The 26,465-nt window shown below is 36.9% G+C and overlaps 1 protein-coding gene across 9 annotated transcripts in view; it reads left to right on the top strand.

Annotated features, from left to right (window-relative positions):
• Nucleotides 1–26,465, top strand: part of VTI1A (vesicle transport through interaction with t-SNAREs 1A) — a 275,825-nt gene that overhangs the window by 167,819 nt on the left and 81,541 nt on the right. For 6 of the 9 annotated variants that reach the window (XM_062579663.1, XM_062579662.1, XM_062579669.1 and 3 more), the window contains one exon: nucleotides 4,646–4,707. In XM_062579663.1, coding sequence (XP_062435647.1) covers nucleotides 4,646–4,707 — 62 coding nt within the window. Of the gene's footprint in view, nucleotides 1–4,645; nucleotides 4,719–26,465 lie in introns of all 9 variants that reach the window. The other 3 variants (XM_062579670.1, XM_062579666.1, XM_062579667.1) reach the window with 1 other exon arrangement.

The raw sequence follows: 26,465 nt of genomic DNA, 5'->3' as shown, positions 1-26,465 counted from the left end.
TTTGAAGTGCAGGATTTCTTGCTATTATTTCCATCTCTCCTGAAGTTTATTTTGATGACAAAGGGAAAGAAGATTAGGAAGGGAGTTGTGGCTAAATATAAGAGCAGAATCTTGAGGAAAGAAAGGAAGCTACAACATAGTGAGATTTGTTTCATAGGCAGGAGTCTTTAGCTACAGTCTTGAGAGTAAGATCTGTTTGGGGAGCCTCCTACCACTCAGTTGTCCACAACTGACCAAAGGGAAAAGAGGTTTCAAGATAGTGGCCACAAAATACATCTCTGTGCTGAAACTCTTTGGGAGTTTGAGCTTCCAAACATTTCCAGCAAACCAAGGGAGAAGTTCTTTAATCATGTTCCTTCCACTGAGAGGGAACTTTATCATGTTCCTTCTCCACATTGAGAAGGAGCGTTCCTGTTTTATGGGTAAAACCAACATTTCTTTCTGTGGAAAATAACAAGTGGTAGTCTCTTACACTGTTCTTCTGTGAATGAAAACAAGATAAAATATCTATGTAAGTTTTGGTTTATGGAGATCCTCTTTACAGAACTTAATGAAGCTGCCCAGTAGCCCATCCCATCCCAGTCATACAACCTCTGTGCACTTTGGTCTGAGCGATTTGCCTCTTCTGATTTCTGCTCACAGAATTTCAGCAAGTCTCACCAACACTGCTAACTCACCCAGAACCAGGAGTGAGTGTATCTGTGATATTTTGTCCAGGGCAGACTGAACAGGTACTTTCTTTAGTGTCCAATTTTGCCAAAGCTATATCATCTTACAGGCTTATAGCTAACCACTGCCGCTTAAGAAAACTCCTGTATCTGTCTCTGGGATTTTCTTTGTCTGGGTATCTTTGACTGGTAAAGCCTCATGTGTGAGAGTTTTAGTGAGGCATTTGCTGTCAGAAGATCTGATCTGTATCAATTTCTTCCTCACATCCTGGGCATTAGCTACTTTAAATCATTAAATATAGCTAAATCATTAAATATAGCTAAGGAATGTAAGCAAGTGTTATTCAGGCAACTTTACAGGCATCTGTCTCATTTCTCCTCCCATCATCACATCCCTAGTGTCTACTAAGTCTGAGATGTTTTTCTGTTTCTATCTGGACAAGTAAACCCTAGGCAATGCAGGTGAATAACATGTATTGCTTTCTGCCAAAATCCTCAGGAAAGTTATAGAAAGAGGAGTATAGTTCTGATAACTCTGTCTGCCTACAATTCTTAATATAACCTTTCCTTTTCTGTGCCTTGTGCCTGAACAGTCAATTTTTTGATGGCAAGACTTGTAAGCTACACGAAACAAGATTAAAATTAAGTGTATTCTAGGGAAATATATGCACTATAATTCATTGAAAAACCTCTTATCATGAATGGAAAGTCTCAAATTCCAAGTTTTTACCCTGTGCCACTTAAGATTTTTTGTTTGGAGGATTCAGGAAGGTTCTCCTTTGGAGCCCTATGAGTGGACCTGTCCAAACTGTCTATGCTTACATGTATAGTCAGAGATGACTTTGAGTAACTTTTTTTTTTTTTTTTTTTTTTTTTTTAAGCCCAAGACTGAGGATGTTCCATCAGTGCATAATATCTTTACACTTAATACATGGAAGCATTATGTTATCCACTAGGGAACAAAAAACAAAAGTTTCATCTTTTGAAAATTAGAGATTTTCTTATGAGGAAAATTTAATTGAGTTAGGTGTCTGTGTAGTTTTGTTAAATGAACATATATAAGTTTTTCTGTCTGCAAAGGAAAATGTGAATGAAGAAAAATGCAAGACATAACCAGTAGTATTTGGAATAAATAAAGGAGATCTGCCATGCAATTTACATATGTAATAACATCCATGTGCTACAATTTCCTAACTATTAAAAAAAATTTTAAAAAAAAGTCAAATACAAGGGGTAGGGTGTAAGAGTCATATAGATTGAACAGATTATATAGGATTCTAAAAGAGGTAACGTTTTGGATTAAAACTTTGAATTAAAATGTGAAGCAGACAAGATATCAGCATCAGTTTCTTTTCTATCTTCCTTCCTTTCTTAATATTATTTTTTTAAAAAGCTTTTTTTTTTACAAACTGTGTAGATTTGTCTTTGCTAATGTTAAAGCATCTTCCGAAAGATTTTCACTACAGCATTTCTGTGAAATAAGAACATGTTAACATGCCACTAACTCTTTGGCTTATTATTATAGAGTTGTGGTATTGGTAAAGAAATGATAGAAGAGCTTTCATCAAATATTTAGTTTTTAAATAAGACCAAACTTGTGATTTGAAAGTCTGGATAAGTCTTCTGCCAGTGCAGATAGAAAAGGTTGGGGTTTTTTAAGCACTCTCTTGAGTTGTAGCAGGAGATTTTCCAAGTTTGTGTGTATGTGTTTTTTTCTTAAGTTTTCTTTTGCCCCCCTTTTTTTTTAAACCATAGAAATATCAGGTCTTCTTGCTTAGAGGACTTTGTGAAACCTCTAAGATTCAACTTCCCCTTTCTATCAGTACTGATTCTAGCTGTCAGGTAGAATCCTGCAGCAAAAAGAGGAAAGTTGGGATCAAACATCAAAAAAGGAGAGAGCTACTCTTCTGTGAAAAGGGCGGAGAAGCCCCAAGTGTTAAATACATCTTTATGAATAATAAAAGATCAATGTAAAGCATACATTTGTACTTCAGATTCCCTTCTAGCATGAATAAGAGCTTGACTTATTAATGAGCCTTTTAAAAATTATTGTGACTTTTTTTCCTTCTGTTGTTTGTGTCAAACTGGGCTAAACTGCTTTTCTGGAGTTTGAATTGTCTAGATAAATCAGGAAAAAAATGGAGGAATGGCCCTCGCCTGAATACAATGCTCATCTTTGTCCCATCGTGGCACATAATTATAGAGGTCTGAGAGTCGGTGCAAGCCTTTCCATTGAATATGGTATTGCCAACAGCAAGTCTTTCTGGTGTCATTCAGTCCCAGCTTCTGCTTGGTATCTCCTTAATAGTGTTTACATTAAACACTATAGTAATACATAATCTTTACATGAACAAAAAGGAAATTTGTACCTAAAGATTATGTGCCACTAATTGCAACTACTGATTTCAGTAATAAGCATTGAACTTGGTAGCAAGTATTTATATTATCAGGCTCCAAAATAGAAACTGTTTTTCATATTGCTGCTATACATATATTCAAGATATAGTTTAGTGATTTGTTATAGTGAAGGTGATTTGCTGTTGGAAGATTGCCACTTTTCTTGGCAGTGTTACTGTTCTGATGGATTTATAACACAGGATGCATTTTGTCTTCAACAACAAAGTTTCTTTAATAAGAGTAAATGAGTCAGATAATCCTTTCAATCTGAGTTGATAATGAAGAGGTAAATATTCAACTTTCATAAGGAGAACAATTTTTATATTTATGTACATATAGCTGTGTTTCTGCACATAATAGAAACAGCAATCCTTACTATTTTATTGCTGGCAATCATTTACAGATTTAGATGGCCCATTGTTTCCAAGAACTTTAGAATGTCAAAAGATGTCTCGAAAGATGTCTCTTTTTAGTTATCAGTAGCAAAAGATGCAACAGGAGAGTAACTCTGTTATTCCTATATACTGTAAATTCATCATTTCTAGACTTCCTTTTGCAAGAGACTAACAAACGTAAAAAGAAAAAGGAGGTTTTATTCCTTTTTAAAGAACAACAGAAATAACTGATCTTTTTAAATATGAATTTAGTTTACTTCATAGCTTCTCTTAGTTTCCTCAATTTCATTTTTTTATTCAGTTGGGTATTTATCTATTTTGCAAGATTTTTTTAGAGTGCTCTAGAACAAGTCAGCTAATTAAGTTTAGCTATACATGTAGGTTACCTTTGTCCTTCTTAAAATGCTATTTCCAGTCAGTGAGGTAGCTGAGAAAATCCTTACATGCAAAAATATGTGTTATATAGGTGTGTGTATATATATATATATATATATACACACACACACCTTATATATGCCATATATATATATACCTTAGGTACATACTTTATGCATATTCTTATAGTTACATAGTCAGTGTCCATAAAGTATTTGGGCTCCATTTCAGTGATGGCTGCTGTAAGACCAGTGCAGGTCTCGTTTGTAAGACAGTATGGGCATATTTCTTTTACGCAGATCAGGGAAATGGCATTGTTCTGTTGTTTTTCTTTAAACTGGTGTCTTTGAAAAACAGTGAAAGAAAGATAGATTTGTTTCTCTTTTGGTAAAGCATCAGGGCATAGCACATGGCTGTACCTTCATCCCTTGATGCGCTCACTAATAGTCAGAACCCATATGCATACACACATCAGTGGGAGTTATGGACAGCAATCTATACAGCTATTCTGCCCTCAGCACTTCATTTGTAAAGCTTTTACTCTCTATCCCGGTTCATTTTTGTTGCCTCTATGTCCTGTCTTCCATAGTTTCACCTTTATAAAAAGGAAAACCAGACAAAGCATTTTTAAATATCAGAGTTTAGTGGATTTCTTGCATGTAAATTTGTTGTGGGCTAAAACAGAGGTAGATTGAATCAAATGACAGTAGAAGTAGCTGGATTTAATCAAATGACAGTAGAAGTAGCTGTTCTTTGTACGGAATGGAGTACATACGCCTTTTGATTTTAATAGGACTATTTTCTCCTCAGCTTAGAGAAACAGATGCGAACCTGGGGAAGAGCTCCAGGATCTTGACAGGAATGTTGCGAAGGTAAGGCCAAGGTAGGGACATGTCTCTCTCTTCTTTTTTTTGTCTCTCCCTCTGTTCCTTTATTTTTAGTTTTAATTCAACCTCAGCATTTTGCTGACTTGCCTGACTCTTTTTTACACCAGCTGCTGTATAGGATTTCTTCAGATGAATGCTTATAATAAAGCAGAGGTGGTTAGATAGAAGGTTTCATCACAGCTAAAGAAAGAATTTTCTGTAGACTGAGGGATTACCTCTTGCTCCATCATTTAACATTTTTAATTTTTACTTGTTTTTTTTTTTTCATTCTGTTCTAAAATTAGGCTTTCTGATGGATGATGATAGTGATTCTTGAGCGTTTTCAGGCTTTCAGTGTTTTCATGTTTTTTTACATGTTAGTTTTTGTGTGAGATGTTTTGTAAATGCATTGGGGCAGTGTAAATTTACACACTAAGTTAAGATGATCCATTCTGTTTGAACAGACTGGGCAGACACACTGTCAAACCTTGTGTTTTTAGCATATTTCTTCCATATTTTTAATGTTATCAAAATTGTCTCTGGGATTAATGTTAAAGAATGTGGGAAGGAAAAATTCACAACTTCCTAAAAGTGTATCTGGAATTGCAAGGAGGGAGGTGATCCAGTGATTACAAGCCACCTTGAATTTCATCAGCACCTTTCCAAATAGCCTTTTTGAATTAGTGACATCTCTGGATATGTGTATTCTTTACTTACTAAGCAGCACCCAGGTGTCTCTGTGATGTCCATGTTTCTGTGCTCTTACTCAGTTTCCCAAAGAAAAGCCTCACTCTGTGGCAATACAAGTGGTATTGGATGCTGTGAAGCACATTTGTAAGGGACTTTGTAGAATCCTCAGAAGACTTCAGTATGAAATTACCTTTACCAGAGTTTTACATTGCATGTGTTTGCTTAATGCAATTTCCTAAAAATAAAAAAAAAAAGAAAAAGAAGTTTTACCATAGTTTTTGATTTACCACGTGACTTGGAAAATATCAAAAAACAGAATTTAATAACTTATTCTTTAGTACAAGCTTTATCTCTTCATAAGTCTCCTCAGAAAAATAGCTTTGTTAGTCCCTTGTACACCCCAATGACAAAGGTTAAGATGACTGGTTTTCATGCGTTCATACCACAGCTTTCTTACAATTCCAACTCTGAACCGTAACATATAAAATTCTCTGATTAAGAGTAATATGTAAATGACACAAGCTAAATTCAAAATCCATGGAGAAAGGAAGTGGCAATTGAAAGGGATGGTTCAGTGCTTGTAGACAATCAAAATAAAATAAAAAAAAGAAAGAAAGAAAAGACACAACCAAACCCAAGTCTCCCCAGGAAGGCCCCTGCGACATGAGCTGTAACGAATATTCTGCATATGTCTCCATTTTGTCAAATCTCATTAAAGGGGTTTCTTACTTTATGTCAATTGAGCTGTCCAAAAATCATTCATCATTTTAGTGTAAAAAAAATCATGCAGTTATTTAAATAATATCATATTAATGTTAAAGTTCAGCTGTCATTTAATAGTATGGCTTAATCAGACATAGCATTTAGGAAAAATAGTTTTTTCGGGCTTTACTTGGCTTTCAGGTTGGCAGATTCAAATAAGGATTTATGGGTTTCTAAACCAATGTATTCTTTCCATGTTTATGCTTGAGGTACCTCAGCCTTTTTTGCAGCACCCTGTAGTCTGTTATTTTCAATAAAATAAAGTATCTCCTCATATTGCGTTTGAATACATTTGCAAGTAATTTGGAGAAGCTGAAACAAAAACAGATGCTGTAACCTTTGACTTTCTTTTGTGTTTGGGAATCACAGTTAGGAGTCCTAGTTTATAAGTGTTCCATAAGCCAAATGAAAAATATGATCTTTCTGAAATGTACTTGGGTTCTTGTTTTCAGACAAAAGGATTATGCAGTCAGACACCAAGATTGCATGTTTCTGTATGTCAGAAGGGCACTAGATTTCCTTTTTCTATGGCAAAACTGCTGAGCTGAGTCTCCTATCTGGATGAAATGCACATTAGGATTTAGACTCAGTTCAGGTGGATGAGCAGAAAGAAATTCACGAGTATAGGTGCAGTTTGCAGTAGAAGATTCCCAGGATGTTATTTAAAAATGCGTAATAGGTAGACTCTTCTGTGAATTTAATTTGCTTTATGACTGTTGGGTAGAAGTGTCTGGCATTTTCCCAGCTTCAGCAACTCTCAAATGTTGTTCAGTCACAAGAATAATCATAAAATACAAAACCCAAGAAATCAACACAAACTAGATAAATCGAGCTCAATGTAAGAAAAATAATTACCGCAAATTGACAGTTGTGTCCTAATTCTACATACATCACTAAGTACTGCACAATATTTCACTTTAATTACTGGAACCAATAAGGAACAGTGGTGAAGGACTGTATTTCACATTCTTATTATACAGAAAAGGTAATGTTAAGTCAAACATTGTTCAGTGTAGTTGCTGAACCTACTCAAATATTTGCAGATATTCCTGAAGTCGTATGCCAGACTAACACCCTATGCATGAAATTAATGCCTAACTATTTGTATTTTTGTTGCCCGGGAAAGGTAAACTCTTTTGAATCAAGCCAAATATATTGGTTAGATGTTTAGATAGGCAGGATTCTTAATGAGAGCTAAATTATTGGCTAAATGGCCTGGTCATGTATTGTGTGTAAAAAGTATTCTTGTTCTAGAGATGGGGAATAAAAGTGGGAACGGGTTTTGTGAGTTTGTGTAGCTCACCCATGAAGTCAGTAGAGGAATAAGGATAGATGTTTCTATCTCAGTTTGTTCCTCTAGCAACTTCAAGTAGCCAGATTTATGTATCGGAATTTATTATCTGCCGGTATTTTGTGTATCTATTTAAGGAGATTTTTTTGGAACAAATGTTTTAAAATGTTCTCACTTTGAAATGTCTTTTCCCTACATTCTCAAATGTACATATTTTTCTGTATGTAAATCTTCTGAGACTCCTCTAAACTGGTATATTCCACTTATGGCACTTCATTACTAGCATAATATCAGCATGTTGATAAGAATTTTTGAGAGTCTGTCAAACCAGTGAAGGAAAATACAGCAAAAACGGAACATTAATCATTTCCTTTCACATGTATCTAGAGCTCTGGGCATCTTGACATATTTTATGACTTTCATTTAAAATTGTGAGACTATAACACAAGCTCAGTATAGTTTCAATCACAGAATGAGGAAGTGGCATCTTCCATGATCATCTGTGATGTTACCATCTCAGACATGTATCCTTTGGCCTCTACCCCAAAATGAATTGGGGAGCACACAGTGTGTTAGAAAGAGGCAGAAGAGATTTTCTGAAACCTATTCAGTGTTTCAGAAATGAATATCTCTTTTGCCTGTTTCCTAAGCCAATAGCCTAGAAAAGCTTTTAAGAAAGGAATTTGGACAGTCTCCAAGCCACATACAGCCTGGTGGGAAACAAACAAACGTAAAAGTAACCATATAAAAATTTCAGTAGATTTGAATCTTTATCCCATTAGCAGATAAATTCTACCTACCCGCCCCAAACAGCAGAAAAATATTTTAGAAAAATATTTACTACTCTCCAGAATAACATTTTTTTCTGTCTGACTCAACAAGAAATTCTGATACAAAAACTTTTTTCTCCAGATTTTCATCTTCTGAGTTGCTATACTTGATGCATTGTGAAGCTCATGAGCACATCTGCTCTTATGAAAGGGTCTTTTAAAAATCTAATTTCAGATGAGATATAGCCACTAGCTCCAACTGATGGAAATGAAGCAATAAGTATTCAACTTTGAAGTGATAAATTATATGACCTACCAACATTTGCATGACCACTGTGACTACAACCAGAAATGGGAAGTGCCTCCCCCTCCATGCTAATTGTGTTGAAGCTTCTTTACTCTTCTTTCCAGGAAAACTCTGATAGTCCAACTTTCTGCTTGCTTGTAGTCAAACTTCTTTTTACCTTTGAACTCCAAGGGTATCCAGTCCCCACAGTTACTTTTCAGTATTTCAGAGAATCATAGAATAATTTAGATTGCAAGGGACCTCTAGAGATCATCTTGTCCAACCTTCTGCTCAAAGCAGATCTAATCAGACCAGGTTGTCCTAATGGATGTCTCCAAGGCTGAAGAGTCCACAGCCTCTGAGCAATCTGTTTCAGTAGTTGATCACCCTCAGGGTTAATAAATTGTTACTGGTATCTAATTTAAATTTCCTGTGATGCAGCTTGTGTCCATTGACTGTGGTCCTAAGCATAAGTGATTCAAAACGTAAATGTTTTAGAATCCACCTTAGGAGTTTGGACCTGGATTACACTCGTTCCTAGCAGTTCTCAAATGACTTCAGCTGTTGTGAAAAGGCCTCAGTGGTCATTAGGCAGAGGTGAAATCCCGTGTAAGGAAATTCTATGAGCAGGCTGCGAGGTGCTCTACTTCCACCTATTGACTTGATGGGATGATGAGGCAGCAGTGGATACATAAGGAATTCTTTGATTTCTCACACTCCCAGAGATAAAAAAAAAGTTAATTGTAGTCTGTTCTACCTTCTTTCTTGGCTACCAAGACCGAATTTCCATACACAGAACAACAGACAGTCGTGTCCCTGTTGAGACAAACTGAAACAAATAGTGAAATAGTGTCTGTCTTTTTCCTTATTTTCCCTACCAATCTCTCTTTCCACCCCAAAATATCCGTAACAATAATTTTTTTTCTGAGTTGAAGCCTATTTCAGTATCAGTCATACAAAGCCATAACTGCTGAGTTTCTGCAGTTTTCTGGTGGAAGGTCTTCCTGCAGCACATACTGAGAGAAGTTTAACATGCAGTGTCATTTGCCTTGTTTTTATGCTAATAGAGAAATTCCTCTTTCCAGCAGGAACTTTACATGTTTGGTCTCAAGCCAAAGGGAGTTCGAGTAGAAATTATTTCAACAGCTTTTTGGTACATAAATATATTTCTATTTTTATCTCAAGATTATTTCTACTCTGAAAAATGATTGAAATGATAAATCCTTTTGCAACATGTCTGTTCTGTGTTGAATATTTACAGCTGCAGCTGTTTACTTCAGTAATTTAGGTCTTTTTTCAGGAAAACATTTAAGCATATAGTTAACTTAAACCAGAGGAGCAATTCCCTTAACTTCAGGGAGACGGAATAAGGGGGGAGTAAGTAACAGAATGATTCTTGGTCATCTCTTGGAGCTGCACAGCTTTTACTGTGCTCCTTGCTCAAGGCCTGTCTGTAGTATTTCTATTGTTAAATGGGAACCATAAAAGATGTATGATATATTACAGTATTTGTTACTGCCAGTGGAAGTACTAACTGTATTTTTTCAACTTCCTAACTTTGCAATTTTTAATATAGTTATTTGATTATTATATTATTGTACATGTTTATATTTTAATATACAAGTAGTCTTATCAGTTTTGGAATGTTTAATCTTTTCAAAATGAAACTGATAATTTTTCTGGTGATGTTAATCACAAGGTAGTCTTTAGATAAGGATCATATTGCTTGTTATTCCAGAATAAATCTAAGCATTTATTAGTACTGGACATTCTTCACTTTTTTGCCCAACTTTAAAAGGAAACCTTGTTTCTTTGTTGAAGTGGTGGACAAAACATCTGGAAAACATAAATGTAATGTCAGCAAAATTCCCAAGAGTAAACATTCTTCATTATTAGGAATCCAACCAGAAAACATGTAAACTCTTGAGATATTGCAAATAAAGGGATACGCTTATCTTGGGAATAGAGAAGTGCACCAATAGGTCTGAACAGTGAGAATTTTAAAATAAGTATGGGATAGTGTGCATTCTCTATTCCTAATTTATATATTATGTGATCTTTGACTAAGATATATGTCTTTAATAATCAGTTAAGAGCCATTTTCTAAATCTTGCTCATCTTCCTTGGATAGTGTTCTGTATGTTTGGAAATGACAAAATGCTCTTGAAAAGTCATACTCTACTTTCATTCAGTGTTAGAAATACTTTCAGTTTGTGCTTCATAGAAGATGTAGAAGTCTTTTGAGCCATGTAACGACCACAGCTACTGAAAGCAGCAGTCATGGAGAATTCTGAGCAATATATTAAAGGTACCAAATTCCTCACAGAATAAGATAAATTTCAACATTTCAAGCATGTAGCTGTGCTTAATTTAATGCAACCTCATCCTTTGCAAACTTTCACTTCCAATAGCCTACATTATGCAGAGTTAAGTTTACTCCAAACCTGGAAAAAAGAGGAGCATGGTGATTGATCTTTACATTTTTTAACCCAAGTGCATAGAATGAGATAAAGGCTGTGCTGTAAATGTGTATCACCTAAGCAAAATCTTAGAAGGACATGTCTTTCATTCATTGAGGTTGAATCATTTGTGTTGCAGCCTTATTTTATTTTTTAGATTGTAGGTCAGTTATTGAAAGTCCATCATGAGTAAGGCTCTCAGCATTCATCAGACAATATTTTTAATTCTCTTTTTCATTTCTTTTTTAAATATGCAGTGGTCTTTGTTCTGTCTGCTCCATTCCCTCTTTTATATCATCATCTTGAATTACTATGTCATTTGCCCACCTCTATCTATTTTTGACTAGCTGAACAGCTAGAAAGGACATTATCTAAAACACAGTTCTGCTTCTACAGGAAAGCAGGATCCCAATGGATAGTTGTCCATGCTAGCTTTAAGCTGCATATACCGTGAATGTAAAGCATCATAATAGGCATGTAAAGCATCATAAATATCATGTAATCCTTTGTGATTGTTCTCTGTATTGAGATATGTTTACTGTCATTAAAAACCTAGAGCCTAAAAAGGTTCACAATACTTTTGTTATGAGTAAAACAAGGGCGTTTCATAGCCAGAAATGTCGTGTCTGAACCTCAATAGATATGCCATCACATACTTTCATGAGAAGGCATGGTTCATATCAGTAAATCAGTGCAGTGCTTTCTTGCAATAGTTCCAAGTAGTTTCCAGTTGACTGAATTCTCTCTGACATGATATTCAGAAATGGCAAATACTGCAAAAATATTTTGAATGTGGTCAGATTGTTTACGTGATGCAGGGTGAAGTAGGGATCCTATTAGCATAAGCTGACATTGGTAATTGCTGAAATAATTGGAGACAACTCTTGAGAAGTCAATAAAGTCAGACTTCTTAAGGCCAGCAGTAAATTAAGGATCATGTTCTTCTTGACACCACTCACACTATAACTGTCACAGAACAATATGGGTCTTATTTCACACATTCCACTTATTGTGGAGAGTTTTAAACCATTAATTTATAAATATAGTTTTCTGAGCATAGATCTGCATGATATCTTGTTACCTAGTCATTTCATTTTAATCCACAAATTTGCCCGAAGAGAAATCAAACCTCAAAAAAGTTCATCCCCTTTGTCTCAAGGCAGGATCAACTATCTCCATCCATGTCAGTCCTGACAGATGTTCATCTGGCCTGTTCTCCACTGATGAATGTTCCTTATTTCCTCAGTCGTATATTCTGTGTTTCTCCTAATATTTAGCCCAACATCTTTGCCTGGTTGTACAGAGAGCTTTTATGTGCTCATATGTTTGAAAAGATTTCTGTGTTCTGTCGTGGTACTGCAATACTTCTGCCATGGAAAGTAATTTCTGCTGTGCTTTTCAAGAATTCGAGAACACGAGTAAGAATGTATAGAATTAAATTATAATTTCCAATTTTCAAGCCAAACCTTTGAGGGGATTTTGGGGTGTAAAACTGGAAGAATTTGATAGTGTTCTAATAGGCAATACCTAGAATTTCAGCCTCTCCAAGCAGTAGCTTAAGGCGTACATAACAGAGAGCTTTGCAAAAAAAATTAAGTCACTTTTATGATGTTATATATCTGGACTAAAACTAGACTATACGCTAAGTTGACTAAAAGTAACATCTGAAACTTAAATGAGAATGACAAAGTACAGAAAGTTAAATTTTTGTGGCATTTCTAAGTTTTTTAAGGAAATGGCTGTAATATTGTCAAACTTCAGAATTTTTTTAATTTCTCCTTCCTTGCCTATCTGGTATTTGGAAACAAAAGGTGGGAATGGGAGTTGTTTTGCCAAGTCTTCTGTCATTCTCCAGAGAAAGTTTTGTTAGGCTTTATTAGGTTAAGAAGCTGTTTTGTGCATTCTAACTATGATTTCCAAAAGCACTTGGCATTCTTTTTGCTGCAGTTGACAGAAATTGACAGCTTTTAATAAAAGCAAAATTAATCCAGCCTTCAAGCCTGATTCTGACCACAAAACAAAGAATTATTTTTTAAGAAAACAGTGGAGTCATCAAACTGATTTAAAACAGTCATGATATCAGAATCTTCCCCCTATCAGCTAATCTTTCAGATTAGTTTTCATTCTAACTAACGGTGACAGGTCTGAATTTTGGCTATACACAAGAATATGTAAGAGATTAAATGCCCAACAACAGGAGCAAAGGAAAACTCAGAATTTATTGAGTGCAATTTTTGTTCAAGTAAATCACAAAAGCTCTGCCACAAAATCCGGGACCTAAACTTGCAAGTCACACTTGGGTGAGAAGTTCTAACAGATATTCTAGTTGTTCTTGGCCTATTACTGAATTAGGACTTTTTGTTTGAGCAAAGGTTTTGGGGAGTAGGATATGTATGTGAGAGAGAGTGTTTGTTGTTATAGCTTTGCAAAGAAGACCGTAAATGATGACTCTGTAAGAAATCAACAGCTAAGGAAAAAGAGGATCACTTAGAATTTGTAACAGATAAATTAGTGCTGCTGTGGGACAAGAGCGAAACTGAGGGGGAATTTATATCCTTTCATAACATGTAATTACGTTGTATTGGACCTTTTAAACTCCGTGGAAGAAATGTTCACACATCACTAACCTGCTGAGCATCTGTCTGAAGAATAACAAAGTCGTGAATTAGAAAGTGTGGCCTTACAATGAGAGATTGTTTAGTCTGCTTGGGTTAGGGAGAAGGAAAAATTGCTACTTTTGGCTGGCTCTTATATTCCAAATAATATGGAAGATTTGGGTCTGATCAAGAAAGCAAATAAAAGTCAGCGTAGAAATTGAACAAAATTGGAAGAACAGAGAAAAACTGTTTTACCATAAACACTGAGATTTATGCTCTCTACAATATTTTTGTAACTGTAGTAATTCATTGAAAAACACTGGAATTGCTTTAGACTTGTATCAACAGCAATAAAAGCAAAGGAGAAACTCTTAAAACTTGCTTGCTCCAGACAAACCTGTACATTTTAAGTGCTAATGCTCCTTTTGTCATAGAATCAGGATTAAAAAGTTTAAAAACTGCTTTTAAAAGCAGTTTATTAATTGTTCTCTTTTGAAGGAACTTAAAAAATAATCAATGAATTTGAATGTTCTAGAGCTATAAATTATTAGAATTAATTTAGTAAGTTAGACCATCTTTGCTGGAAATTTCATGGGCTGGTCTCTCTAAAGATATGTGTTCAGAATGGCGTGGGGTAACAGATTTCCGTAATGGACCGTTTGCTGCATATATTAAAGTGACTTATGTATAAGCATGTTTTGGATTTTCTTGCTAGTTTGTCTTGAATGTTGTCCAGTTGTATATTCTGAGGAATTGTGGGTGTACACAACCGTGTATGAAAGTGGTATTAATGCTCTGCGATTTAAAAAGGTAGCAGAAGAGTTTTTCACTGGCTGTATTAACATTCTGCAAATGTTAATATGCCTGAGAGCTTTTTTTTTTTTTTTTTTTTTTTAGCTCGGACTTTGCTGTATTAACTAAGCTGAATCCCAAAAGGTTATTGTAGCATTTGCAAGTTAGAGCAAGGGCTTCATCTTGTACAAATACAACAGATAGAATTTCTCTTTGAATAAAAACTGCTTCTTAAAAATTTTTTTTGCACCAACTGCCTGCCTTCCTCCTGATACACAAATGCTTGGGCAAGCAAAAAGGCACTTGCGTCTTTCTATGGCATGCCTCTCATGGCTGGAAATAACACATATAAGCAGAGGATTGTTTGAGAGACCTGGTTCTCAGTGTTCCCAGTCTTGCCTATATATTGGGAAGCATATGGTCTACTTTATCCATGCAGGGAAACTTCCTTGCTGCATTCTGTCACCACTATATTTTTTCAAATGCAGTTTCCAGTGTGAATGCTGCACCTGTTGATTGTGAAGGTAACATTCTTTCAGTACTGCGTTAAGCTAATTACTCTTAGTGGCAGTGGGGCTTTGTACCTCATTCCTGAACAGCTATTTATACTACTACACCAGTACAAAGCAATGTTTCACACTACCAGTTTACCAGACTATTACACCATTGTGTTTTAATCCACCGTAGGTGGATGGAGAATATGAGCCATCTGTTTTATTTAATTGTATGATCAGTAAACAATGTATGCACTTTACACTTTTGGTGATTAAAGATGTCCATATTGTTGTACTCTGTATTTACACTGTAAATTGGTGTATTCACACATCATCTCTTTCTGGTTTAAAAGGCTTGCTGTGTTCGTAAGATGGCACAAAGCAAGCTTAGTAACTGCTCGAACCCAGTGCAGGTGGTTGAGCTGGTTGCCACACAGATCAAAAGTCAAACAACTGTGAATCTTCTTTTGAAATGGCAGTTAGTGAGACAAAGCTGGTCTTATCTCCACAAACAAGAAAGAGTTGTAGATATACATCATGAAGTTATGAGAACAAAAGGGGGTTTCATAAAATCCAGTACTGCACACTTCTGTGAAGACATCATTGGAATATAAAGACTATCTTATTTTATTGGAGAAAATGTAGAGGAGTAGATCTGAATTATTAAATATGAGAATATTAAGTGATTTGAAAACTTTAGAGACAGGAAGTTGTCCTCTCTCACAGTTAATTTAGTTTTATTTTCATCAATGCGTTAGCAGAATAAGACAAAAAGTCATCTTATTCAAAAGATAGAGGTGAATGGGTGCTTTTGTGTGGGTTAGAAACAAAGGAAATTGCTTGAGACTGCAATTCCCAAAAGTATCTGTGGAGACTGCCAAAATAAGTAACCACCAAAGAACATTAGAAGTTCATTGATAAACATAATCCTATGTTTTGCTAGCACATTTTTAAGGAGGTGGAAGGTAACACAGTTCCATAATGAAATTAAAAATCACTCTTATGATGTCGTATTCAGGACTAAAACTAGACTATATGCTAAGCTGACCAGAAGTAACATCTGCAATTCAAATGAGACTGAAAAAGTACAGAAAGTGCATGTTACTGTTCTCAGCCTGTGCTTATGCCTAGAACATAAGATATTTATTGGAGGAGTGAGTTCCCACAATTGCCTGTAGATTGTTTTTGAGCCTGGATGAAGTACTCTCTAACTCTCTCAGTGACGTTGTCTCTGCATTGTTTGTGCTTGGACCCTAGGCCCGTACCCGTGGTTCACACCTCCATGAGATGTCTAATAGCTTAAAGTCAACAGTGTGAGAATGCAATATGGCGTGTGTTGGCAATGCTCCACTGACTCCCATGGAGCTATATTTATTTATAGCAGCTGTGAATCTAACCCATAAACACAAAGGCCAGACTTGCCTAGTCCTGCATCCATTTTAAAGACAAATTGCGCTGATAAACATAAAAAAAATATATATAGCAGCACCTTAAAAGCCATAGTCTGTCAACTGTATCCTGTAATGCAACCTGTGCAGAAATGGGGAGTTTCCACATCAGAGTTCCATTCAGTGATCACACTAGTAAATTATTGTTATATTGTGTTCATTTATGTAGGTTTAGCTACTTTTGGTGTCATGAATATCACAGATTTGTTTCCTTAAAGCTGGAACAGATGACTGCTTCCAGATAATTTTTTGGAGTTGCAATCTGTTTTGAGAAAAACTGAGTATTGTATCCCTGCATTTTTTTTTTAAAGTTGTGTTTGGAAATGATCTAGTTTGTTAGGTGAGAGTTTTCCTGGCATCACCAGGAGGCAATGGACCAAAAGGACTCCTGGAAGTGGTAGAACCAAAAGTGGTTCACACCACTTTCACCTTCAGGTCACAGAGGATGAAGCAGGCATCTGAGGCTTGGCAACCCACAGTGGGTCAGCAGTGGTGTCTGCCATGTATTTGGCTCAGCTCGAGGTCATCTTGTAAAGCAGTGTGGTGTCTGTCAGGATGAGCTCTTACTGATTTCTTGTTGTATGCACTTGTATAAAAAACTAGTGGGGAAAATTTACGTCAATAAATAAGAGATTGAGATTTCAGTTTTGTTTAATGTTCCATCATAATGCAGCTGTACTCCAAGGCACTGAGTATATACTCAGCACTAACTATATACTCACAAAGTTTGTGTAATAATAAGATATGCATTCATTTTGTACTTAATGTCAAAACATGAAGGCATAGCTTTCTAGGTCTTTAAATCTGTTTCATGGGCAGGCTATTTATATGATTATTTTTTTAATCTTGGAGTACAGGGAAAGAAGGATGTTTATTTACTCAGAGGTTTTTATGCTGCCTCCAGTTTTAGAGATAAAGTATTTTCAAATGTGTGCATGAAGAAAAGATAAAAGATCTCATTTTATAAGCCGTTACATATGCTTTTAAAATATACAATATTTTCTTGGCTAAAATATTTAAAATAAAATATGAATCAGACGTGGCCCTTTTATAAGCTTTTTCTATCTCTATTTCATGTAAGTTGGATGTTAAGCATTGATATGTTTCCATATGTTTCACAATATATTGCCTTCTAATTTTCTGAAATTATTACTAACTTATTTCTAATCTTGTAAAGATGTTGAGTTTTTTTTTTCCCATCCTGATCTGGGAAAGAATCAAAAACTTTCCTACTAACATTTGAATCCTAGCTTTGTCTTAGATACATCTTGGGTAACTCTGGACACATTTGGTTTTTTGCATTTCTAGAATGAGGATAATGTTCCGTATCTTAGCAAATATTCCAAGGGCAAATGCTCATTAATCTATGTATGGTCCTTGCATGCTATACAAGGACAACCTGATGAGAGTTTGTGAATGATGGACTAACTGGTAGCTATGTCTGTCCAGGTTTGGAGTCATGGCTTAGGTGAATTTAAAGGGGGTGAGAAAGAAGCATAAGAAGAATTTAGTCCAGAGGGGTCTGGAGTATCTGATTTCCTGTAACAGCCCCTTCCCAAGCATGTACCTGATCTCTTTAAGTACTGAACACAGACATGAGAACAAGGAGATACCAAATCTTTGGTTTCTTCTTCAGATAAGCTCAAAAAGTGTGGGTTAGACAAGTTGACAGTGAGGTGGATTGAGAACAGGCTGAAAGGCAGAGCTCAGAGGGTTGTCATCAGTGGTGTGGAGTCTAGTTGGAGGCCTGTGGCTAGTGGTGTCCCCCAGGGCTCAGTACTGGGTCCCATCCTGTTCAACTTCTTCATCAATGACCTAGATGAGGGGACAGAGTACCTCCTCAGCAAGTTTGCTGATGATACCAAGCTGGGAGGAGTGGCTGACACACCTGAGGGCTGTGCTGCCATTCAGAGAGACCTGGACAGGCTGGAGAGCTGGGCGGAAAGGAACCTCCTGAGGTTCCACAAGGGCAAGTGCAGAGTCCTGCACCTAGGGAAAAATAACCCTAGGCACCAGTAGAAGCTGGGGGCTGACCTTCTGGAGAGCAGCTCTGCAGAGAAGGACCTGGGAGTGCTGGTGGATGACAAGTTGACCATGAGCCAGCAATGTGCCCTTGTGGCCAAGAAGGCCAATGGTCTTCTGGGATGCAGTAGGAAGAGTGTTGCCAGCAGGTGGAGGGAGGTGATCCTGCCCCTCTACTCAGCCCTGGTGAGGCCTCCTCTTGAGTCCTGTGTCCATTTCTGGGCTCCCCAGTCCGAGAGAGACATGGAGCTACTGGAGAGAGTCCAGTGTAGGGCTACGAAGATGATCAGAGGGCTGGAGCATCTGCCCTATGAGGAACGACTGTGAGAGCTGGGCCTCTTCAGCCTGGGGAAGAGAAGACTGATGGGGGGATCTTATCAATGTGTACAAGTACCTGAAGGGAGGGTGTCAAGGGGACGGGGCCAAACTCTTTTCAGTTGTCCCATGTGACAGGTCAAGAAGCAATGGGCAGAAACTGAACCACAGGAAGTTCCGCCTGAACGTGAGGGGGAATTTCTTCCCTGTGAGAGTGACAGAGCACTGGCACAGGTTGCCCAGAGAGGTTGTGGAGTCTCCTTCTCTGGAGATCTTCAAGGCCCGCCTGGATGCAACCCTGTCTAACATGCTGTAGGTGACCCTGTTTGAGCAGGGAGGTTGGACTAGATGATCTCCAGAGGTCCCTTCCAACCTTACTGATTCTATGATTCTATGATAATATAACTTTGGGGTACTACAGGTAACAGATTCATCTGTCCTGGGCTGATGGTTTTGGTGTACTGTGGATAGAAAAGAGTATTTGGGTAGGTTCAACAGATACAGTTAATGCATCACGGGAGACACAATGATTAAGTGTATATATACAGAAGTGTAGCAGCGTTAAACTTCATGTGCTAGCCCAGGCAGCTGCTTCTTCCTAATCAATCTTTCCTTACTACTACAATGTAAGAAATGGTGGTCCTATAACGGGCTGTGGTGTGTTATTGCTGGCTGCCATTAAACAGCAGCTACACTTCTTTGGTGGCTTAAAGCCTAAGGCATATACAAACATATGTGAGGTACTCTAGGTTTCCTTAGAGGACAAAGGAATCCCTACAAATTCAATATCTTATGGAATACTATCATACAGGTTTTCTTGACGAGAGATCATAGTATCATAGAATTAGTAAGGTTGGAAGGGACCTCTGGAGGTCATCTAGTCCAACCCTCAAACAAGCAGCCCATACAGGGATTGAACCCGCAACTTTAGCATTACGAGCACCATGCTCTAACCAACTGAGCTAAACCTAACCCCATGGTATGGAGAAAGGGTATTTAGACTCAGAGGTACAAGTACAGTCACTTGCTTCCCTGTGCCAAATTTGCCTCCTAGAGCTCTTCGCTTTTCCGTCTTCACCTCTCAGGTTGGGGTGAGGGGGAATATTGTTTGCTATTGATCCTGAACAGGGAAAGCCATGAAGGTAATCTAAGAATGCAAAAAAATTCTATCTCATGTACAGTAACTTGATGACCAAAAACCCACTCATAATCCTTTGACATTTCAGTGTTTTGCTGTTCAACTTTTAATTAAGGAGACAATAAACGTGAGTTTGAATTGCATTTTATTGAAACATCCAGTGACATGTAGCTGCTCTTAGTTGTCAGGTTAGAAAAAAGTTCATGTAGCAGTCACATGCATAAAGTTAAGGTGAAATGGAGATTGGATGAGATAGCTGGTAATTACACTGTAGAAGACACTCTTCATGAAGAGTGTTTTTTATAGAACACCTCTTGAGCTAGTGCACTTGGTTGGTCATATTTTAACAGTCGTCTTTGAATTATTGATGATTTATTAAAGCTCTACCAGCAAGCAGTGGGAGAATTAAATTCCCACATGCCAGTTCCTTCAGATGATTCCTCTTTGAGGAATCTAAATGATCAAATGAGATGAGCCATTTATAATTCTTCAAGCGGGAATTGTTCACAAGTACAGTTATTTCTTAGTAAATTCCCAGTGTTCTATTTGAAATTAGATGGAGTACTTTGAATTATATAGTATACATATGTGATATTAAGCATATTGCAGAATTGTTGTTGTAATAAGCTACATAAAGCTCATTAGCAGTGTTCCAGATGCTTAGCAGACATCTGAGGAAATAGAGACTCTGTCTCAGAGATACGCACTGTAAAGAGACATCGTGTAAAAGAAGTAGGAAATGTTGAATGTTCCCAAAGAAAAGACAGTGCAGCAGAACTTTTGTCATCCTCCGTTTCAGGTAGTGATTTTTGTATGCTTGTAATTCTATTTGTTGACATGAATGAAAAGCTTATGCCCAAATGCTCATTCTCTGCATCTGAGAAGAGGAGCAAGTGCTCAAGATATCAGAGAAGAGCTCTTTTATAAATATAGACACTAGTTTATAGTGGAGTTTCTGTTTTGTTTTCTTGCTCCATTGACCTAGTTCAGTACAAGTTTTATAAGAAAATACTACTATGGCTGACCTGGATACTAGAGACTGCTTGGTAGGACTATGAAACCTGGCCCTTCTCTCTAAACTGTTAAGTTCCAAGACTGGTTTTAGTTTGGGACCTGATGTAGCCCCCTTCCTTTGATCCAGGGTCTGAGAATATCTAATCATTGTTTAAAGGAATGGACTCCTTTGGGAGGAGGAAGGAGAGAGATAGCCCTGTCACCCCACGTAGAAAGCCACCATGCCATAATTTGATGGCTTTTATGCTAGGGGGCCTGTTTGTCCTGTGTTGTTCCTTATTTGGCTTTTCTTTTATTTCAGTCTTAATTGTCCTTAGTATTTTTTTCCTAAAAGCATCTGGGGAATAGTAGTTTATAGCATATTGTTGTATTTGTCTGAAGAAATTGCACAAGCTTGAAACCTTGTAATCTTTCCTACTAGGGAGAGCTTGAGATAATACTGCTGTATGCTTAGTGGGAGTGGGTCTCTACTTTTTGATCATCCATGTCTAAATGTTGAGTAATACTTAAGGGAAAATGTTCTCAAAACATTCCTTAGATGATTATTAGATTATATTTTATGTTTGATAACAACGAGAGAATTGTGTAAATATTTGCTTAACATCCCACCCCTAACACAATTTATTTCCTCTTTGGCCTTCCACCCTCTTGCTCAGTGAAATGAGATCAGTCACTTTCTGTTTATGTTCAGTTTCACTTTGCAGTTTTCACCTATGTATAGTGCAATGCTGTTGTGTTTGGGAAAGCACTACTGGGGAATATTTAAGTAATACGGGAAGAATAAATAAGTAGAAGAGAAAAATATTAAAAAATATATTTTCTAATCTCTTAATACATTTGAAAAGTAAATAAATGCTAAGGTTATTTTACTTGTGAATGACATGCTAATAAACTAGTGCTTGTAGAACTTTTTTTAAAAAAAATCCAGATCTGCTTCTCTATAAATCGTTTGTCATATAGTAAGAGCAGTTTATACATACTGTGTTCCTGTGGCTACTACTGTTCATACCAACCTTTGGCAAAAGTGAATACCTAGGAGGTATCACAAATATCACTGTACTTACAAGAGGAAATTACTGTTGCATCTCAGACACTTCGTGGTGGCTGAGATTTTTGGGAAGTGTGGGGCTGACCTTTTCATAGTGATTGCAGTCCAGACTCATGCAGGTTAACTGTTGCTTTGCTGACTGTTTGCTTTTGTCTGAATTTTGCATTTTGGATTAATTCAGAGTATGAGTCTGAAAAGCATGGACATTGAACAATTGCTAGTTCATCGTTAGAGTGTGACTGGAGGTGAAGAAGGCTTTAGGGGAACACTGTGTTGTGGAAGAAAAAACATCAGATTCAGTAAATTGATTTAAAAAACTAAGCATGCTTCTCCACACCAACCAGTACTGAAACATTTGTCATACGTTGCAAAATGGCTGTTTCAGATGTGAGAAATTCTGGTGCTTCTCTTGAGTCCTTTTACTTTTGCACCATGTTTTTGTAATTAAATACTGGATGAAAATTCTTTTTCCTTTCCGTTTGTTGTTGTTTTTTGTTCTAAATGTGTTACTTTTTTGTTAATGTGTAGCAGCTGATTTTTTCCTCTGTTGGCTCACTTGGCCACAGAAACAAACCTCCATTCAAGGCTCATAGTTCCAACATTGTTATTGATTATTCTAATGGGAAACCATCTGTGTGGTAAGGCAGGCTCTCCAGCCTCTTTCTGGAGGAAAAAAGAGATGATAGTATTTTAGTCAAAGGTAAAATCCTTCCCTCTCTGAGGTGGATAGACTCACAAAGTGGGTAGGCAGAGGAGACCGTCTCCTCACTTCACTCAAGAAGACCCGGTTTTCAGGAGTTGCCAACTTACTTTCTTCCAAGTGAGATCAGCACTTTGTGCGTTCTGCAAAGTTGCAGTTGATATTGGCTGCTCCTTTAGGGGACAACAGGCAAGTTTGCTTCTCCAAAAGCTCCTTGCCCTTCTTTTTGATGGCTTATCCCATCTTGCCTTCCCAGGTCGAATTGCATGCCTTGCAGGAGACTTGTGCTTTCTTTCCATCCTCTTCTGTGGTTTTCATAGTGTGTCAGGCTTTGGTGGTTTTATTGCTTTTGACGAACACCTTCACTTAGAAATACAATGTGGTTGCCCTTAACAAAAAAAAGAAAAAAGAAAAAAGGGGGGAGAAAAAAGAAAGAAAGAAAAAAAGAAAGGAAAAAAAAGACATTTTTCTCACCCTTCATCTTTATGAACTAGAGCCATAACGCATAAAAGCTCGGTGTAAGTTCACAATAGCACTTTGTCCTCTTTCACATCACTTGCCAAATAACTACTGTTGTGGCAACAACTGTAACCAAGCATAGTGTCAGATAGTTTTGCCACAATATGACTGGATGCCAATAATTTTAATATAATATGAAACACACTCCCAGGCAGTACAATGAGGCATTAGATTATTAAATTCCTTGAAATGTCATCTGTTTTTTTTTTTTGTTTTGTTTTTTGATTTTTGGTTTTTGGTTTTTTTTTTTTGCATCAATTCAGGTCTCAGAACCGGACAGTGTTGTGATTAAAAGAAAAAGAACAGAAAATTCTCTCATTATAGTAAACATTTCCAAGAAAACTCTCACCCTGAAGCAGACAATTTTGCTCTGCTTACACAGGGAGCAACAGCAAAAGCAAAGGCTCTCTGAAGGCTATAGGGGTTATAATTGTGAGTGCCATTTGTTTGCTTCACTTTCCTATAGCACTGTCTTCGCAACCAGAGACAATAAATGCTATTTATTTTTAGGTTCTTATTCTCAACTACTAATAAAAACTAAAAGGTAAGAACCTGTTGAAGCCTTTGTCTTTAATACATTGCTTACATTGTGCTCCACAGCATGGTTTTCAGCATTATTGTTGATGATTGAATCATTAGCATTTAATTGTGTAAAGCAATTAAAAAGCTCAATATTGCTGCTTCTTGGGTTGAGTCCATTAATACAGCAAGCATTAGTAAGAAATATATTGAAGAAGTTGAACAAGGCCATAAATGTTCCATGTGCAAAGAGCACCTAATGCTTTTTTCTAAGCCTTTAAGAAGTAGCTTAAAAAAAAATAATAAAAAAACTTGTAAGGTGAATAGATAAAAGGCTTTCTTGGTTTAGTTATGTCAGTTTGGCTTTTTGCTATAATTGCTGGGACTGTTTTGTTCCTAAAGAAGGAATGAATGCCAAGCTGAAGAGGTAATTTCCGAGCACTGTTTCAAGATATTGTGAAAGTTCTGATGTTTTCTTTAATAAGAAAAATAACACTTCTCTAATGATGTCTGTTTATTGCATATCGTTCTTCTGTATGCATTTTGGTGCAGCTGGCAGCAAGTACTTGGGAGAAACCCAGGGCTGAAGGAACAGCGCAGGGGAACCTGAGCAGCAGTGTGTGCGTGCTCTGTGCACCGAGTCCTATGGGTGCTGTCAAGCTCAAGCTGTAAGCAGTCCTTACCTTACATCACTGTGGGTGAAATCGAAAGAGATGGTTTGCACTTGATCCAAGGTGTCTTTACATTTGAATCCAAGCAGCAAAAAGCTTCTGGCAGCACCAAGTTGAACTGAATGTTTTGGTACTCCAAAGAAATCTGGATGTGTCTCTGCTTTCATCAGATTGGCTGGCTGTGGGACTTTGTACATACTTACCTTTCTTCGTTTGTCGGTAGGAGTTACTCACACAGGAAAGGTCCATTTTTTCTGGCCTGTAAAGAGTCATAACGGAGCCCTGGAGTTGCAGGCTATTATGTGCTCGAAGATGAAGAAGTTTCTACTAGTGAGCGGCTCAAACCAAAATCCTAAATATGGATACTTCTTAAATCTTGGAATCTGTATCCACATCTGCGTTCTGCAGCTCGTGTGTGCCAATAGTGCATTAAGCCAGAGTATGACATGGAAATTTCCCTTGAACTAACAGAATTCCACATTCAGGTGCAGATACAACTAGTTTCTGAAGGCTTTGCTAGACAGTTTCCAAAGAAAAAAAATTGTTTAATTTAGTATAAAGCCAAACCCACTGTATATCTTTAAGTCTCTACTTTATGTGGCAGAATAGAAATAGTACAAGCAGAAATAATATGATGTTTCCCAAACTGATTTGTTTGACCCTTTAACTTGGGGAAAAGACCAACCCGAGGAAGAAGCAAGTTCTATCTGCAGACCCACACAGGTCTTGACTACTCTAGTGATGCTGCAGTCATGACATTTTAAAAGGATACTGTTGTTTCCAGTCCAAAAGCAAGTTGATTCTTCATGCATAGTTGACACTACTGTTTAGGCTGACGAGGGTGAATTTTAAGACAAACCACAGGAAATGACTTGGAGAGGTGGAGGATATTAAGAAAATACTGTACTGCTGCTTTAGAAGTAAAATGAAACACATTGGACTCCCATTTTCCCATGCAACCTTTAAAGCAATAGTTTTTTTTTTTTTTTTAAATATATCCCAACTATTGAAAACAAATGTACTTCAAAACATATAGTTGTTTTTCATAATATCAGAACAAGGTAAGTGACATGAAAATCCTCCTCTTCTCATGGAGGGCAGCCTGAGGTCTTGTGAATAAAATGTTCCTCTCCCCCTTCCTCTCTCTGCTCACCCCCTATTTGGTCTAATTGTACCCCCTTGAAAGTACAATTTTTAGGTGAGCTTTGAGAGTGAAAATTGTTCAGCTTCTTGTTTATGTTAGAATGGGTTTCAGCTGGGAAGTCAGACTCAGCAAAAGGATCAGAAATAGCACTTTTAATGCTGATGGGCTGTATTCACTTTGGTATGTAGAGAATGACAACAGCAGTCATTAGCACTGAGAGAGTTCTGTTCTTTCTCTGCCCTTGTTGCAAGATGAGCAAGAGTTGACCTTAACTTTTGTTTGTTTGTTCTTATGTCCAACTGAAGATTTTTTTTCTCCCCTTCAGAATGTTTTATTTTCTTCTGTTTTTTTTGAGGGGGGAAATTCAACTTTTGCAGCAGAAAAAAAAAATCATTCTCCTATATAAGAAACAGCTGAACAAGACATAGGCTAAGAGATTTTTTTTTCAGCTTTCTACCTGTGAAGAAATCCAGTATTTTTAGAGTGAAGGGTGATTGTAGAAAGCAATGATTGAACAAATAACTGCTTTAAGGCCAGTGCTAGACATGCTTGCCAGTATAGTAATGTCAGTTGGAGGTGTGATTTTTGGCTGTCTGCGTGTATTGGCAAAAGCCCTAGCATAGACATGGTTATACCAGGGTGGGGGGGGAAAAGAAAAAAAAAAACCCTTTGGCTAGTATGTCCTATTTTGCTTAGGAAGGGTATAAGCTATATTAAAAAAAAAAAAAAAAAAAAAAAAAAAAAAAAAAACTTGCTGGTAACTTGCAACTTCAATAGAAGCTAATGCCAAAATAATTATACTGTTATAGTGGCACACCTTCTTCATTGACTAGACTTCTGAATCTGGTATCCTAATGTTAGCAACTGTGCTCCTTTGTTGTTAATTTTAATAACAGCAACATCTGAAGGTGATTTGAGTGCCTTGGACTTTGCAGCATTGTAATGATCTTGAATTTACAGATCTGCATTTCATTTATTCCTCATACTTAGAGAGTTGCAAAAAAAAATCATACTGGATCCTATCCTTTGCACGTAAAATATTTCTTTTCAGTTTGTTTTTAATGGCTTTTTCCTAACTATGACTC

This window comes from Rhea pennata, chromosome 7 (genome assembly GCF_028389875.1).
Source record: "Rhea pennata isolate bPtePen1 chromosome 7, bPtePen1.pri, whole genome shotgun sequence".
Lineage (NCBI taxonomy): Eukaryota > Metazoa > Chordata > Aves > Rheiformes > Rheidae > Rhea > Rhea pennata.
The sequence above is the reverse complement of the archived record's forward strand: the minus strand, read 5'-3'. Positions and strand labels throughout refer to the sequence as shown.